The 13,124-nt window shown below is 46.5% G+C and overlaps 1 protein-coding gene across 1 annotated transcript in view; it reads right to left on the reverse strand.

The window, feature by feature from the left end:
• Positions 1-4,717, reverse strand: part of traf3ip2a (TRAF3 interacting protein 2a) — an 11,463-nt gene extending 6,746 nt beyond the window's left edge. Inside the window, exons 1-5 of the mRNA XM_037686056.1 lie at positions 4,677-4,717; positions 3,757-3,938; positions 3,587-3,675; positions 3,454-3,522; positions 3,274-3,378 (exon numbers count right to left, since the gene is read on the reverse strand). Of these exons, the coding sequence (XP_037541984.1) occupies positions 3,274-3,378; positions 3,454-3,522; positions 3,587-3,675; positions 3,757-3,938; positions 4,677-4,717 (486 nt within the window). The remainder of the gene's footprint in view (positions 1-3,273; positions 3,379-3,453; positions 3,523-3,586; positions 3,676-3,756; positions 3,939-4,676) is intronic.
• Between the last annotated feature and the right edge of the window lie 8,407 nt (positions 4,718-13,124).

Here is a 13,124-nt window from a genome sequence, read left to right on the forward strand (position 1 = left end):
CTGACCATGGTATTACTGTGCTCAATTGGCCTGCCAACTCTCCTGACCTGAACCCCATAGAGAACCTGTGGGATATTGTGAAGAGAAAGTTGAGAGACGCAAGACCCAACACTCTGGATGAGCTTAAGGCCGCTATCGAAGCATCCTGGGCCTCCATAACACCTCAGCAGTGCCACAGGCTGATTGCCTCCATGCCACGCCGCATTGAAGCAGTCATTCATGCAAAAGGATTCCCGACCAAGTATTGAGTGCATAACTGAACATGATTATTTGAAGGTTGGTGTTTTTTGTATTAAAAACACTTGTCTTTCATTGGTGGGATGAAATATGCTAATTTTTTGGGACAGGCATTTTGGGTTTTCATGAGCTGTATGCCATAATCATCAGTATTAAAACAATTAAAGACCTGAAATATTTCAGTTGGTGTGCAATGAAAAATAAATGAAAGTTTCATTTCTATCATTACATTATGGAAAATAATGACCTTTATCACAATATGCTAATTTTTTGAGAAGGACCTGTAGATGTTGACAGTGATAGCTTAAGCATAGCCTTTAGTCATTTAATAGAGTCATTTGGTTTTACCCAAAACGTCCGCACATCTACTCGTTCTTATCATCACACTCTTGATTTAGTTCTGACCTATGGTATAGAGATTAAGGACTTGGTAATTGTTCCTCAAAATCCTGTTCTGTCCAACCATTTTTTAATAACTTTGAGTTTACATTAAATGACTACACAGTCACTGAGAGTAAATTTCATCTCAGCAGGTGCTTATCAGAAAATGCTGTAACCAAATTGAAACAATCTCTTCCATCAATGTTTCCTCTGTCTTGCAGAGTAATGCATCGGAGAACAGAGACTTAGATCATCTAGTTGATCATCTTACAACTTCAATGCAAACTTCACTTTATAAAATTGCTCCACTGAAAAAGAAAGTAATCAATCAGAGGAAACTGGCTCCTTGGTTCAATTCTGAGTTACGTACTTTAAAGCAGCATCTAGGAACCAGGAGAGAAAATGGCGCTCTACTAATGTTGAAGAATTTTATTTAACTTGGAAAGATAGTCTGCTAACATATAAAAAAGCTCTCCGTAAAGCTAGAACTTTATATTACTCATCTTTAATAAAGGATAATAAAAATAACCCTAGGTTTCTGTTTAGTACTATTGCTAGACTAATTAAAAGTCCCATTTCTGTTGAACAATGTATCCCTACAACTATAAGTAGTGATGACTTCATGAGATTCTTTATAAATAAAAGTATTTCAATTAGAAAGAAAATTCAAACCATCCTTCCTTCTACTATCTCTAGTCCCCTCTCAAATGAGGCATCTTTAAAAATTTCACTAGAGCCTGATTTATGTTTGGACAGTTTTTGTCCTGTTGAGCTCTGAATTGTCAAAAATAATAATCTCATCCAAACCATCCACATGCCTGCTAGATCTCATCCACATGCCTGCTAGATCCCATCCACATGCCTGCTAGATCCCATCCCAACCAGACTGTTTAAAGAGGTATTCCCCCTAATTAATGTCCGCATTTTGGATCTACTTCATTTGTCTTTAATGAATGGTTATGTACCACAGAGCTTTAAGGTTGCTGTAATTAAACCTTTACTTAAGAAGTCTGACCTTGATTCAGAAATTCTGACCAACTATAGACCTATATCTAATCTACCTTTCATCTCAACAATTCTAGAGAAAATAGTTGCAGGTCAGTTGCATGAACATCTACAAAGAAATAATCTGTTTGAAGAGTTTCAGTCAGGGTTTAGAGCTCATCACAGCACAGAAACGGCACTAGTAAAAGTCACTAATTATATTCTCATGGCCTCAGACAATGGACTTGTGTCTCTACTGGTCCTGTTCGACCTCAGTGCTGCGTTTGATACAGTTGATCACAATATTTTACTACAGAGGCTTGAATATGAAATTGGGATTAAAGGAACAGCTCTAAAATGGTTTAAATCATATCTATCTGATAGATATGCGTATACACACATACACGCATGCGCGCATACGTGTATACATACATACACGCATGCGCGCATATGATATGAAAAACCTTTATCACAATATGCTAATTTTTTGAGAAGGACCTGTATATATATATATATATATATTTTTTTTTTATGCATAAAATGTTTTTAAAAATCGTTTCCACCCTATGTCCCCGACCTGTCCAGGTCTGCCTGTCTGCCGGTGCTCTGGGTCTGGTCTTCAGGAGCATGTGAGGCCAGGGCTCAGGCTCACATGCTTCAAGGGGTCAGTAGCTCGTATGATCCGCTGTAGTGACCAGCGAAACTCGGAGCACGAGCGCGCAAGACCAGCGCTCGCCCGCCACTCGCCCGCCCCAGCCTCACATGCTCCCGCAGGTCGGCAGCACGAAGGATCTTTGCGGTAACTGGCAGAGCTCGAAGTCAGGGAGATGATGCGCTGCCTGAGTGGGCTCCGAGGAGAGGACCGGGGGGACAGGCGGAGCTCCATCTAGCTCGCTCTGAATTTGGCCGTCAACCACCAAGCACAAAAAAACACCTGCACTTCAGCATTAGACCACGGTGTTGTCATTATTATTATTTTTTTTTTCCATGTATGTGAATGTTCCTGTAAAGTGTCCTGAGACAACTTTGTTGTGATATGGTTCTATATAAATAAACTGAATTGAATTATAGTTTTTAAAATTTAAAAAATAGGTTCAGTGGCTTTTCGAATTCTAGTTATTGCAAATGACGGATCAGGTTGTTTTGAAAGTTTCTCAAACAACCAGTGACTCCACCCCTAGACCAATCAGTGACTGACAGTGTTCTGACATCACGTTTTGGTGCCAGTTTGGCTTGCTTGAAACCCCAAAGAATATGGTACTGAAAAAGGGGACCGGTTCCACGAACCATTACTAGTGGAAAAGCCTTGGAACCGTGCCGAGTCGAGTCGAACCGTGCTGTACCGTTACTAATGGAAAAGGGGCATTTGTTTACATCAGGGTTGTTCAGTGCAGGTCCTTGAGGGCCTCTATCCTGCATATTTTACAAGTGTCTCTGTTACAAAACACCCAGTTTGGATAATTTATAGACTTTTGTAGAATTTAAAGAGAGGATTTAATCATTTAGTCCAGTGTGTTGGAGCAGAGAGGATTAGACACCACTGGTTTACATGATTGAATTAAACAAAAAATGGTGGTGCTGGGCGAGCAAGACAATCTTGCCAAATCATGACCTTGAGACATGACTGTAGACAGGTCTACCACCTCCTGCAGCCGTTTCCACTCAACTCACCTGGTTGTGAATGTACTTGGTGTGCAGGCCATGCTCATCGTCTCCAATTCCTTCCACGTCCTCCTTGTATTTGGGGCTGATGACCACAATGATTAGCACTGATTTCTGTCAAACAACATCACTGTCAGCTTTTAGGTGTCTGTGACTAGTTTTCTGTTCAGACACAGGAGTCCACCTTACGTCATTCAGGTAGCGGTCCATCCATTTAGCGATGCCCATTCTTCTGATGGGGGTGTCAAATATGTCAATCTGTGGAGAGATGTGGTGAGCGTTTGTGTAACGTGTGAAAAGATTCAGACATGATGGTACTTACTGCTGGATTGAATCCCTGACTGGTCAGAAATTTGATAAAGGGAATGATTTCTTCAGCTGCATCCACTGAATATGTGATGAAAACATTCCCTGTCAAAGAGAGGGAATTGAAATCTTTGGGATGTTTCCCTTGAGGAGGAAATCATCATGCTAATTAACTATGTAGCTTACGGCACTCCTCAGGCAAGCTGATGGTTCTTCTCACCTCCTGTGTGACTGCTCCTGGACCTGCTGGACCAGAGCAGTTCACACTGACCTCACGCATCACCTCTGCAGGAAGAGGTCCACACCGAGGCACAGATCCACCGGGAACATATGGAGTATCTTTGACAAGAGGCCTCAGAGGGGGGTTCCTACAGAGGACAAACATGAATGTCAGAGAGGCATATTGTATATTACAATATACCCAAGGCATATTGTAAAATGCTTCCCCCCTCCCCCCCCAAACACACACACAGCAGTGTATTATAATAAGCTTCTATTTTTTTTTCTTTAAGTCCTCCAGTGAAACCAGCCGTGTCTTCCTGTCCCCCCCCCCCCCCCCCCACACACACACACACGCTTCCCTGCTGCACTCTTTTGTCCTGTGAACCCTTTAAAAGCCTGCCTGGCTGTGGCTGTGGTCTGGTACTTGGCTGGGGTTCTGGGCTGTGGGTGGGGGGGCTTTTGCTCAGGTGGCTCTGCACTGCTGGCCCGGGGGTGTCTGGGTGTGTTAGGTGTGTGCCCTCCCTTGCATGGGGTGCTCTCATTGTGGGTGTTGCTATGGTGGACTGGTCGGTCCTTTTGTGGGGGTGGGGGTGCGCTCTTGGTCATCGTGGTGCGCTGTCTGCGGCTGTTCAGGCACTCCTGGCTGATTGTTGCTGCTGGAGTTTGGTGGCTTCTTTGGTTGGGGGGCTGGGTGTTGAGCTGGGGATCGGGCTGGGGGTCTGGATGATCTCAGGGGGGCTTGGGTCGCTGGCCCGGGTTCTGGTTGGTCCTCGGGGCTATGTGCCCGTCCGTGGCCTGTGTCCCTGGTGGTGCGGCTGCCTCCTGCTCCTGGATGAATGCACTGGAGCCTCCCTCTCCTGGTGGATCTCGGAGATCGGGGGTGCCTATTGGGGTCCGTTGGTGAGCTGGCCCCCTGGGAGGGCATTGCCACCTCAATTGTTCCTCCCCATCCCGACGTCTTCCTCCACCCACTCCATCACACCACCACTCAAGCAGGGCCTTGGGGTTCAGTTGCACCACTGAGCTGCGGGGAGGATCCTCCATCTCCGTGGTTCATGGAGACCTGGGCCCCAATTTTATCAAACAACCTAGACACTCATATATAACATTCTCACAACACATGCATATATAGGGTCTGGAGTGGGCACATGGTGGCAATAGGGGGTGGGATGTGTAATCATTCTCACCTCCGGGACCTGTGCCCACTCTCATATGTAGCATGTAGACATTTAGGGTTCTGGGCAAGGGTTGGGGGGGTGAACGGGCACTGCCTGCTCTCTGGGGAGGGGGTGGGTCTGTGTTAGTCGCCACCTCATTCCCCCCTATTTTAAACGCACTATATAACAACATGTATCAACATCTTATTTGAGTGGGGGGAGGGAGGAGTTGGGTCTTACAGCTTTTCTTAAACCCTCATTCTCCATCTGACATTTGGGGGTCGGGGTCGGGGGGGGTAGGCAGCCTGGTTGGGGTCTGGGCTGTGGGTGGGTATTGGGCCTTTGGGGGTGATTGGGGGTGGGGCTGGTGCTCCGGTTCTCCCTGGATTGTTTGGATCCTTTTATCAGGGTTCCTGGTTCTGATGGCCAGCCCTTTGGCTGGGGTGGCTGCCGGGTTCTGGCGGGAGGTCAGCTGTGGATGCGTGTGTGTGTGGTCATTGGTAGTGCATGGCGGCGGTCGGGGGCATGGCTTCACTTCGACGAAGTGCTGTCTGGTCGCCATGATGTGACATTCACGGTGCGGGGTGCTGTGTGTGTGTGTGTGTGGGGGGGGGGGGGGGGGGGGGGGGGGGGGGGGGGGGGTGCTTGGGTGGCATGCTGGGGCTTCTCCGGGCCTGTGGTGTGGGGCTTTAAGGATGCATTGGTGCGCTGGGCCGGTCTTCCTCGGCTGCTGTTCCCTGCTGCTCTGGCCCCCGGCCTGGGGCCGGCTTGCGGTCACTGTTGGACAGGTGGTACGCATGGACAGCCCAACAGAGGCTCAATCGGGCTGTCTCTGTGTGCCTGTTTGTCTCAGGTTGGGTTTTGGGTGGCCCCCCTCTCTTGGACCAGTTTTGGCCCCCCATTTGGTGGGTCGTGCTCCCCCCGGTGGTGGGCCCCCCTGCCGCCGGTGCATTGGCGGCTCTCAGCAGCTGGGGCTGGGTGGTGGGGTGTGTGCAGGCCCGCCCTGGTGGCTGCCTGCGGGGGCCTGGGTGCCCTGGCTCTGTCGGGCCTCTGTTGGGGGGTGGTATGACCTCGGGACTCGGGGCTTGGTATCCATGGCCGGATCCACTCTGGAGGGGCAGGTTGCCGGCGGGGCCTGTTGACTCGTCGCTATGGCCTCCTGGGGGTTTCTGCATTGTGGTTGCTGGGGATCGCCCGGGGCTTCCCTTTGCTTCTCTCTCTGGGGGGTGCGGGTGTCCCTGTTGGAGGGACTACCGGAGTTCCGGGCTTGGGGACCACTGTGTGTCTGTGGTTCCGGGCTTCCCTGCGTTACCTTCATGTTCTACGGGGACGGGTTTATGGGTCCCCACATCCACTATTGAACATTTTTATGAGAAACCTTATAGTGATAAGCATGCTCACACAGGTGTTTAGATTCAGGTGTTTATCAGATACACACTCAGTTGGGTTGTGGTGGCCATCAAATATATATTGTATTACCATGTAATGTATAAAATACTTTCTAATGATGTTATAACTATCATTATATAAGTTGTTTGTTGTTGTGGTTTCTTGGTTTTGTCGTTTTTTTCTCTCTATTTCCACAGTTCTAGAGTCAGACTTCAATGATGTTGATTTGTGTTCTCTTTATCCCTCTCTCTCTCATCAATTCCTATCTCCTTTACATTTTAACTCTTCTCTCACTTTTCTGCTTTGTTATCTTCTTTGTTTTCCGTCCCCGTGTCCATTACATCTGAAACAAACCCAAAGCAAATTCTAATAAAATTCAATTTATATATCAAGTGGAGCATTAAGGCCAGCCATAATGCTCTGCTTGTGAAAGTAAATCGGTTGGGCATCACTTTGACACTCAGACAATAATTCTGAGTGTCACAATGCCGGACAGGACAAGGGGGGAAAAAAAGCCTCTTTTTTTCTGCATTCCTCTTAATACGAAGGATCAGCTGGTCTCTCAACAAAATTGATCAACTTCTCCTGACAGGAGTCAGGGCATAAGGAGGACCCTTACCTTGACGAAAACAAACTGGATTCATGATGACAACTGGTTATTTTGCTGTTTGGCTGGTGAATACTGGATTGTCTATAAATTTGTGTGGATGTGTCGAATCTTGGCAGCGCTCAGACTGAATTTGGGGAGCTGGAGCAGCTGTTATCAGGACTGCAGACTATAGCAGCACACATGAAGGGGAAATGATCTTGGAGAAGCTGTGAGCTCGACTTTTGGCGTAAAGGGTCAATTTGGCTGTTTTGGAGTTCCATCAGAGGAATATATACCAGCGAGACTTTAAAAGACAAACAGCAATTCACGAGTTCTGCCTGACCCAAACTGTGGCCTTGATGTCAGACTTATCTCAACTCCTCCTGGAATGTTTTGAAACAACAAAGATGCTTTGCCTGTTTCCTCACCCCTCCCTTCCCCAAGGCTGTGGACATGTGACAGAACCTCAACTGAGCTGAAGATGAATGTCACCTCTTATCTGGACAATGGCTGGGGGGGCTCTAGACTATGCTACGACTTTCCCTTAAAAATTCAATGTCTTCACCGGCCTATATGTACATGTATAACGTCTGTTTATGTTGCTTTGCTGTGGTAGGTTTTTTTGATGCCTCAAATCGTGCCCTATCTCGGGCACGGCGTGAGAGATCTTTTTTTATACCGTCTCTCCTCATGTTTTCTTCCCTTTTCTGATCTAAACAAAATATTATTCTGAATAAGAATAAGAGGCCGTGCTTTCTATAGTTGCAGCTTCGTGCACTCCGCCCATCTTTCAGACGATTGTACGTACATGTTTGCGTTGTATCTCGGTGCAATGATAATAAAGTTTATTCTGATTCTGATTCTAACTTCAGAGCATTCTTACTGGAGTTGTTGCTCCAGTTGTGGACCTGCAGGGTTGTGGTGTTTCTTGTTGCGATGAGATTCTGGAGGGCAGCGTGAACACTGTTCCACCCATTTTTTTTCCACTGGAACAGGACCTGCTGAGAAATGTAAAAGAGCAGATAAAACTAAAAAGTTCCTGGAGAAACTTTGACGGGGACTGCCAGGCTGCTGTCAATTTAAAATTTTGATTTGACAGTAGTACTATGTGTTGGGGTTCGCTCTCAGCTACAAATACACCACATTTCAGCTGAATTGCTCTAAACATGGCAGAATTATCGTATTTTTTCTTTTAGCTAAGGTGCCATCTTGGATATTTGATTTGCATTAGGAATGTATTACAACTCACTCTCAGCTACAATCATACTTAATTTCAGCTCCGTATCTCAAAGAATGACTGAGTTAGTCAATTTTGAGTTTGCTGAGGTAGCTGTGGCAGCCATCTAGAATCAAAATGGCTCCAAAAGTTAATAATTTCTAGAGATACGTGATGTTTACTTTCTGTGAGTTTCAACCAAATCCAATGAGCTGTTCATGAGATATGTTGCTAACAGAAAGACTAAGTTTGCAAGTATTTCTAAATAAATTGTTCCTCAAGTCAGGTCAGATGCGTGTGCCCGTGCGTGCACCTGTGCGTGCATGTGTGTGTGGGGTGGGCAGGGCACAGTAACTGATGCAGGAGCAAGAAGAGACAAAATCTTGCTTCGAACAAACGTGCTGTGTAAAAACTGTTTTTTTCTTTAATGAAATTTTTGAAGCGCGAGTGACACAAAGATTGTTCACACTCGTGTGAATTTTCACATTTTTACAGCACAGATATATCACGAGTTTAAAAACACTCCTCACAATGTCATCTGAACAAAAAAATTGTCAGAATTATAATGGACACAAGAGTGAAATGGTTGCACTCGCCTTTCTGAGGCGCCTCACGACCAAACCATAACTTCGACAGCCAAGCCACACATACTAGTAGAAGTCTACAAAAATTATTTTTTAAAAATATATTTATTGTTTTATTTCGTATAGGCTTCGCCCTTTAAGGCCATCACTAGTGGGTTTTTCCCTTTGCGCGCAGCTCAGCACTGAAAACTTTAGTCCGTGCCCACCGGCTGTGTGGGCCCCACCCCTGGTCCATATAAATTACGGTGAGACCGGGTAATCAGCTCCCATTTTTTCTTCAGCCAGCTAGCTAGCACTGTCAGTAGAATGAAGACGGAAAAGATGTCCAGCTTTGACCGGCACAACTTTTGCGAAGGATGACTGGGTCTCCACCATGCCGACCTCCTGCCATCCCGGTGAGCTCTTCCTACTCGAGGAGAAGCAGAGACAAGCAGCCTTGTTCAAGGTAAGTGCCAAGGAGTGTTTTTCCGTGGCGGGCCGCTACCCGCTGGACGACGCCATCGCCTTTTCGAACGTGTTTTCCTAGCGGTGAATCGGATGATTCCCTCGAAAAAAATGATATTGGCAGCAGCTCCGCTGAGTGTTTTTCCGTGGCAGGATGATACGTGCGGGACGATGCCACCGCCTTTCTTTGATGTAGAGTCGCGCAGTGAATCGAATGATTCTTCCGTGAAAGGCGATGCTGGAAACAACCTTGCTGCCCCTTCCCTCCTGGAGAGCATAGTGACGGAAGAAGAGCAGCCGAGCGAATGCTCAGCCACCTCGGGTCTTCCCACGTCGGCGACCACACCGCTCCCAGCCGTCTGCGCCCTCCTCTTGGAGCTGCCCGGCATAATCCAGGAGGCTGCTAACACAAAGGGACTTTCCGTCCCTCGCCTCCCTCCGCCCCGATCGGATGATCTGGTTTGACTCCACCCTGGCTTGTTGCCCTGACCCCATCTGGCCTCGCTGTCCAGCTGTGATGTCACACTGGAACGAGGCTGCAGCTAGGCCTGACAAGCTGAAGACATCCGTCTCCACTTTTGCCTCCATCTCCAGAGTGGAGGGTTTTACCTATCGGTATTTTTCCCTCAGTTCCCCCCTTGGAGCCAAGCCTGGCAGAGGCGCTTGGGGCACAAGCTTCCAGGATGGACCAGCAACCTGTCCCTCCAGGGAAGCATGACCAGATAGTGACAAAGCTTTCCAACAGAGATCACCAGTGCTCATTCCAGGAGGCCGTGGCAAACAACAACGTCGCCCTGCTGGCCTACAGCATCTCAAAGAGGCTGGAGGAAGCAGACCTGCTGGAGGAGACAAAGAGCTCTCTCTGTAAAGCCGCTGACGTCATCTTAAACATGTGCGCCATCTCTGCGGTCTGCCTGTCTTGCATCGCTGCTAGTATCAGAGTCAGAGAGTCAGAGAGTCAGAGTCAGAGTTTCTTTATTGTCATTCGCACCTCATGTGGTACATGTGGTGGAGCGAAATTATGTACGCAGGGTCCCAGTTACATCCAACAATAAAATGTATAAGAAAAACAGTAATGACATCTAAGATATGAACTAAGAAAAACATCAACTAAATATACACTAAGCACTCATAACATAAAACATTGAACATCAGCACAAACATGAACATGAGTCTGTGAGCAGATGTGCACGCATGAACACATCAACATTGAAACAGATCAGCAGCAACATGAAACAGATCAGCAGCAACATGATATGGTTTTTCACAGTGATTATTCTAGTTAGAGATTCATGAGTCTAACAGCCTCAGGGTAGAAGCTGTTCCTCAGTCTAGTGGTTCTATGATCGTATGACAACGATCCAGAGGACCACCTGGCTCCACCTCTTGCCATCTTTGTCCGAGAGGCTGCAAAAATACCTGCTAGAGGGCCCCATCACCCCAGAGGTGCTGTTCAGGGCCAACTTCAGGACCATCCTTGATAAATGGCAGAGGTTCGAGGAGGTCTCAGAGACTGTACACCATCTGGTGACGTCACAGTCCTCCTCCCGCCCCTCCGGCCGCTGGAGGGACCACCTTGGCCAGCAACAGCAGCAGAGGTGCTCTACACCTGTGGCAACGGCTTCACGCTCCGCTCCTCCACCAGCCCCCTCCACCAGGGAACAGATCCTTGAAGGGAATGTGTGGTTTTTTTTATGATACAGTATATGTTTTGAAATAAAACAGAAACAGCTCTTAAAGTAAAGTTTCATCTGATTCCAGCCTGACTGTCAGATCAACTTATCTCACTGCTGCCTCTCTTCACACATTCCCCACACAGAACGAGCCAGTAACCTCTAAACACCGTTTTAAATGGCACCACAGTTCAGCAAATATCACAAAGCACTCGTCTGCCACATCAGCTAAAATTATGGGTTTTTTTTAGCAGACTGAGTCCAGTAAAATCCCTCGCTTTCAGCTAGAGCCTATTTTAAATTTCTGCTGTTTTGCCCACTCACCGCACAGTGGGAGTAAACGTGTTTCTCCATGACAGCTGCAGCCTCCATTGAAACGGCGTCTCACTCAGAAAGCGCTCATGCCTCCTCTCAGTGCGCGCCGGCTCACGTCAGCTCTACATGAGATCGCAGCCTGGGCTCAGCACAGAGGCTCAGCACAGAGGCTCAGCACAGAGGCTCAGCACAGAGGCTCACATACAGCCCTTTTCTGTCGGAGCCCCCCTTTGGGTTCCCCCCAGAGAATCTACGGAGCGGGTGATAGTAGTAAGAGTTTTTAGTCTGGTTGACATCCATGAGAAACATGACAACACAAAATGCATGCCTGCTCTCCGAGCATTACTCGGAGTGTATTCCCTGGACAGATGGACGGACCGTCAAATCAGCAGGGGTTACACGCTGCAGTTCACAGCTTAACCCCCACCGTTCAGAGGGATTATAGAGATGTTTTTTTCTTTTCCAGAACAGAGCTTGCCTCTCCAGTCAGAAGTTTAGGAACTCCTGATGAAAAACGTGATTTCCAGAGTTACCAAAGGAGAGGAAAATATGTTTTTTTTCCTCCCACTACTTCCTGGTTCCGAAAAAAACCGGAGGGATGAGACCCATTCTCGACCTGTCCATGTTCAACAAATCGATCATGGAGAGACAATTCCACATGTTGACAATCAAACAGCTGCTGGAGAACTTCTTTAGAATGACTGGTTCACCTCCATAGATCTGAAGAACACATTCTTTCACATTCCCATCATTCTGAAACACCCCATGCACGTTCTCGAAATGCATGGAGAAGGCTATGCAGTCATTACATATGGCAGGAATGAGAATTCTTTTTATCTGGACGATCTGCTTTCATTATATCAATCAATCAATCAACCTTTATTTATACAGGTAAATCCCATTGAGCCTCGAGGACTCATTTACAAGAGAGACCTGATTTCAACAAAGAAAGATGACAACAATGGACAACAGCAACAACAATAAGCAGTTATAAAAACTCATACTAGTTTTTTTTTTTTTTTTTTTAACAAATAGGATGGCTAAAAGGAAAAAGGTAACAAAACAAAAAAAACAGCTAGATTCCAAGACAAATGTATAAAACTAAAAACAGGAACATGTCTGCATTGGTCCCTGCCAGGAGTCCAACAGATTCTTAAAGCCACTTAGAGAGGTCAAGGTCGAGAGCTTCAAATCTTTTTGTAAGATATTCCAGGAAACAGGAGCGGAGTAGGAGAAGGCCCTTTTGCCTAGTTCAGTCCTCACTGAGGGAACACTGCAGGTAATAATGTCCTGAGAGCGCACACTGTAGCTGCACTCACGCAGAGACATGTAGGAGGAGATGTATGAAGGCAGCAGACCAAGAAGTGATTTAAAGATGAAAATGTACCAGTGAGAGAGTCTGCGTGAAGTTAATGATGTCCAGTTAACCAATGAATACAGGGTGCAGTGGTGGGTACGATAATCACAGCCAGTTATGAATCTTAGTGCACCATGATAGACAGCATCCAACATCTGCAGGGTTCTTGTAGGAGCGTTCATGTAAATAATATCACCAAAATCAATTGAGGGAAGGAAAGTCACAGATACAAGGCGTTTTCTAGCATTCAGGGTTAGACATGATCTGTTTCTGAAAAAGAAACCCAGTTTAACTTTCAGTTTCTTTACCAAGTTTTCCACATGGAGCTTAAAAGAAAGATGTGAGTCGACCAAGATACCCAAATATTTATAGGAATCAACAAACTCAATGGGGACACCATTTGAGGATAAAATCGGAGGAAGAACTGCTGGGACCAACTTCCTATTTGAAAAAAGCATCCCTTTGGTTTTTTCGGCATTTAGGACAAGTTTGAGGTGAAACAAATCAGTCTGGATGATGTTGAATGCAGATTTCAGAAGCTGGAAAGCCTTAGCAGCTGTTTTAGCTCGACAATAAACAACTGTGTCGTCAGCATAGAAATGTATGGA

Source organism: Nematolebias whitei, chromosome 12 (assembly GCF_014905685.2).
Source record: "Nematolebias whitei isolate Nwh7 chromosome 12, NemWhi1, whole genome shotgun sequence".
In the NCBI taxonomy this organism is placed as follows: Eukaryota; Metazoa; Chordata; class Actinopteri; order Cyprinodontiformes; family Rivulidae; genus Nematolebias; species Nematolebias whitei.